The following is a 5,025-nucleotide window of genomic DNA, read 5'->3' as shown; positions in this document are numbered from 1 at the left end:
AGTGTGACTATTTTTTTATATGGGGGCCAATAGGTTGTTTTTTTTTCCTGTGGGGACCAATATGTTTTGCCCTGTGGGGATCTCATGGTGTGCCTTGGCAATTTTTAAATCTTATTTAGTGTGCCACAAGGTAAAAAGGTTGAAAATCACTGCCTTAGAGTTACCCATAGCTAGTTTTGATTTTAGTTCCCTATCTGGGAGGTTAAATTGAAGTTGAAGAGAACTAAAGGAGGTTATGGAAACTCCATCTACTAATGCGTCGATAGAAACAATACCACAGGATATCCAATTAGTAAGGTTTATATTTGGCAATAGGTTCGATAGGGCATGCAGAGAGAGCTAGCGGAAAGGGAGGGAGACAAGTTTTGAGGATATCACTAGTGTGTCCCATGCGGAGAGGGAATCTGAGATAGCGCGTACATTAGTGTATGAGGGGGGGTCTCTGTTGAGAGGGGGTCCAGAGGAGGTCTATTATACCATGTTCTCATTGCCGCCCCTGCAAAATCCCGGGTTTTTCTTGCCGTGTTTTTGGCAGGGCACAGAGAATGGATACTTTTCTTCCCCATTCTACAGCACCTTAAACCCGGGAAATTCCCGTGTATGACGCGTTCACACTGCTTCCCCTGGTCTGCCCTGCCAACAAGTGTGTGAATATAAAAGCAGCTTTGATTGGCTGTTGAAAAAGTAGCTGTGATTGGCTGTTTTAGAAAGCAGCTGTTATTGGCTGGCTGAGGATGATGTCATATAAAGTGGCCTGTTTTTTCCAAGCACACTGCATTGCTGGAATCATGGCTGATGAGATGCTTTTGTTTTGCACCATTTTGCTGTTTCATGCAGCAAATGAGAGCTTGCTGCAGCTGCTTACATTGTGCTACCTTGCACAATGCACTTTGAAGAGGAGGAGAGCACAATTTCTTGCTGAGAGAGACAGTGCTCGCCTTCATTATGTGCGAAGGAGAAGAGCTTTCATCACCTCCAGCGTTACCTCCATATTGAGGTTCAGCACATCCAGTACCCGGCGAATGTGGACCAGAGACTGCTCTCATGGCGAGGTATTTTGGTCTACAGTGGAGGGTTATGAGGATGACCAGTGGATGGAGCATTTTCGCATGTCACGTGGGACCTTTCAGTATGTGCTGGACCTTCTAACCCCTGCACTTTCCAGACAGACCACAAACTGCAGAATACCCATCTCACCTAGAAAGAGACTAGCGATAGCGCTATGGTGGTATGCTACACCGGGAGAATACCGCACAGTCGCCTGCTTGTTTGGAGTGGGGAGATCCACTGTATGCACTATAGTCCATGAGGTGACGCAGGCTTTGCTGGAAGGACTTTACCGTCGTTTCATCACCTTACCTCAAGGACAAAGGTTGGACGACATCATCGCTGGTTTCCTGCATCGTGGATATCCACAGTGTGCTGGAGCTATAGACGGTACACACATTCCTATTATTGCCCCCACAGAAAACCATGCGGATTACTTTAATCGCAAAGGCTGGCACTCCATAATTCTACAGGCTGTAGTGGACCACAAATATTGGTAAGTACATTTTTTTATGATAATATTAAACTGTACTTTGCGTATTGCTAGGGTAACTAAACAGAAATCTTAACACTTTATATTTTCAGCTTCACTGATGTCTTCATTGGCTGGCCTGGCCGTTCCCATGATGCAAGGGTTCTAGCAAATTCGGACCTATACCTTATTGCTGAGGAGAAGCAGGATGGCTGGTTGTTCCCTAGAGAGGTAAAGATATGTTTTTGCATGTTGCAGTTGGGATATTTTTAGTGTTATGTATGCATGTATGTATAACCAACGTACCACATGTATTGTTGTTTTTCAATGTCTCTCTTTACACCGGTAGAGAAAAGTGGCAATCAGAATAGCATACTTGTACTCCAAGAATTCCATATTGTAACTCTTATTTTACTTTGCAGAAATCGAAGATCATCGATGGGGTGGAGATCCCAGTACATATAATCGGGGATGCAGCATACCCATTACGACGATGGTTAATGAAGGGGTTCACCCAGCGCCATCAACTTACCCCGGAACAAATTGATTTCACCCACACCCTCAGTTCTGCACGAATGGTGGTAGAAAATGCCTTTGGCCGTCTAAAAGGCCGTTGGCGTTGTTTAATGAAGCGCAATGACATTGATACCAGCTTCATGCCTCATGTAGTTGCTGCCTGCTGTGTGTTGCACAACATATGTGAGTTTAAGAAAGAACAGTTTCTACCAGAATGGACCGTACTGGAGCCTGAGGAATCAGATCACTCTGCAGATTCTGAGATGTATGAGGGGACAAACACATGTGCAGAAGACATTCGCAACACCATTACCAATAACATATTTGCTTTAACCCACTAGTGTACTATAGTTTTTAATTTTCAATAAACTTCAAAAACATTTCTGTTTGTTTGTACATATTTTATTCATATGTACAACATATATTTTTTTAGTTAAATAGCATAAAGTGTACCAAAAATGCACATAGAAAAATATAATAAAACTGTAATGACAATACCCAAATGCCTTACATAACTTCTGTACAGGCCGGGTGGGCAGACAAATAAACAAAAAGTCAATAAACACCTCTACAGCACATGGTAGCGGGGGTTTTCCTTTCTTGGAGCCGTTCGATTCTCCGCATGACTATGTGGACCAGCCGCATAATCAAGGCAGTGTGGTGGAACTGTGGGAGGCTGAGTTGCACCCGGTGTACGCTCAGGGAAATGGCAATGATTTGCTGGAGGCTGAGGTGTCCCAGCAGCATACTCGGGGCACTGCGGAGGAACTGGTGGAGGCTGAGGTGCACCAGCTGTACGCTCTTGGAAATGTCGAGGATTTGCTGGAGGCTGTGGTGTCCCAGACGCATACTCTGAGGAGTGCGGTGGAACTGGGGGAGGCTGAGGTGGACCTGCTGTACGCTCAGGGAAATGGAGGTCATTTGCTTGAGGCTGAGGAGTCCCAGCAGCATACTCAGGGAAAAGGTGTGACATTGGTGGTGGGTGAGGTGTGCTGTATGGCACCATGTTCCCCTGGGTTGGGCCTACAAAATTTGGTTGGCCTGCGCTATACATTGGATAACCATACTGAAAATTATTGTGTGGTGGCTGGGGCAGTGCATGGCCTTGTGCCCTAAATAGACTATTAAGGAACTCCATCTGCGTATCTCGGTTCTCTCGATTGATACGCTCATGCATACCAACAATGGCAGTAATGAACGTGTTCTGTAGGTCACGCTCATTGTCCATAAATCGCTGCAGACGAGCATCTTCATGAACTTGCATCGAATTATCCATTTCCTTCAGGTGTTCAAGCATTACGGTGGTCATTGCTTTTGTGGCTTGTTCCATCTTAGTGGACCTCTTTCTTCTCAGTGGCACATTATAAACTATGGGAAAAACAAACAACACATTACTATACAAGACTATAATAATGTTACTTCTCCTTCTACCCAAAAGACATTGTTGGTGCCCATGCACTTGGAAAACCATCTGTGCTGAAGGCTAGATATCAGTAAAACCTTAACTTCTCATTCAGATGTGTTAGCAATGTTGCTGACAGGCCTGAATCAGATCCCCTCTGCACAGATGCATGTGGATGTTAAATTTCAAAAATACTTAAATAAAAAAGCAGTGTTGGCACATGCATGCTTGAGGCCTTTTCCCTCCTGCACTCTTGCTACATGCTGCAACATATTTCTTTAATAAACAAAAATATAGTACTGTGTAATAATGGTGTGTGTAAAAAGTTATAAACTTACTGTTGGTCCGCAACTTTGGACGTGCACTCTGTGGCAATGCTTCAAAGGCTGGACTTCCTTCAGCAGGTAGTGATGATGCAGGCGTTGATGGTGGTCGCTGCAAAGGTGATGGCGGATGCTGCACAGGTGAAGAGAATGCCGTGGGGCCTACAGCTGAATTGTGGGAGTTAAATGATGAATCCAGAACTTCACATTGGGCTTCACCATGGACAGAGCGGGAATCCATTTCACTGTCTGTGGCCTCAAGGTCAATGGGTGACGCTGCTGCTGCTACTGCGTTTTCTTCACAGACACTTGCTGCACTGCCAGCAAAACTGCTGGAGGAGGACAGTGATATGGGATTAGCCAGTGCAGAGTTCCCAAAGATGACATTACACTGGTCATAAAATGGCCAGTCCATACGGGCACCACCACTCTTCCTCCTGTTTAGGTCATGGACCTTAGCATACTGCTTCCGCAGGGCTTTGAGTTTATTCACTACCTGTTGCTGCGTTTTGACGATGCCACGGGCAGACAGGATTTTGGCGATGTTGTAGTAAACAACGGAGTCCTTCACTGTGCCGGTCACTTGCTTTTTTATCTCCTCCTCTCCTCTCACTGCTAGCAGCTCGAGCACTTCCTCATCCCTCCAGTGCGACATGTCTGCTCTCCTCGACGCAGCATATGGACGTCAGACGCAGCATGAAATGGACGTCACGTCACCTGATCACATCCGCCAATGAGCTTCTTTTTTTCCATCATGTTTGAAAAACCCGTGTCTGCGCTGTTCAGACTGAAGTACACCCGTGTTTTACCCAGGAAAAACCCTGCAAAAAACCCGTGTGTAATTCCCGGGGCATAACACCCGGGAATTTCAAAAGGACGCGTTCACACTGAGACACGACACGGGAAATTACCGCTCGCCCTGCCAAATACCCGGGTTTTTTAGGCAATGAGAACGGGGTATTAGAGATGTATGGGTAAACAACTGACTCTCCAGATCCACCCATTGTTTTTTGCCTTCAGGTAAACACCAGTCGCTAATTTAGGTCACTAAACAAGCTGTAGTTGTTTTTTCTTTAAGCCCGGGACTTCTAGCCCTCCGTGTTTCGGCAGTCTATTTAATCTCTTATATGCTATGCGGGGGTTTCTTCCAAATATATTTCAAGATTATAGAATGAATACGATTGATGGTTTTCTGTGGGACTAGGTAGGGAATCGCAAGAAATATATACATAAGCCTTGCTAATATTGACATTTTAAAAGCTGCA

General features: G+C 45.2%; 1 protein-coding gene across 1 annotated transcript; it reads right to left on the bottom strand.

The window, feature by feature from the left end:
- Positions 1–566: 566 nt before the first annotated feature.
- On the bottom strand, positions 567–4,718 carry LOC146057942 (uncharacterized). The gene is made up of 2 exons (XM_083169802.1): positions 3,776–4,718; positions 567–3,403 (listed from the first exon to the last, which is right to left on the bottom strand). The coding sequence occupies exons 1-2, from the start codon at positions 4,413–4,415 to the stop codon at positions 2,604–2,606; spliced, it is 1,440 nt and encodes a 479-aa protein (XP_083025928.1). The 5' UTR covers positions 4,416–4,718; the 3' UTR covers positions 567–2,603.
- Positions 4,719–5,025: the final 307 nt, after the last annotated feature.

The sequence above is a fragment of the Crinia signifera genome, chromosome 2, assembly GCF_055691185.1.
Source record: "Crinia signifera chromosome 2, ASM5569118v1, whole genome shotgun sequence".
Lineage (NCBI taxonomy): Eukaryota > Metazoa > Chordata > Amphibia > Anura > Myobatrachidae > Crinia > Crinia signifera.
The sequence above is the reverse complement of the archived record's forward strand: the minus strand, read 5'-3'. Positions and strand labels throughout refer to the sequence as shown.

What these genes read in the sequence shown, in the direction of transcription:
- LOC146057942 (XM_083169802.1), bottom strand. Translation starts at nt 4,415, where the DNA reads ATGTCGCACTGGAGGGATGAGGAAGTGCTCGAGCTGCTAGCAGTGAGA. An exon ending in TCCAAAGTTGCGGACCAACA is followed by an intron (nt 3,404 to 3,775) that starts GTAAGTTTATAA and finishes TTTTTCCCATAG; the next exon opens with TTTATAATGTGCCACTGAGA.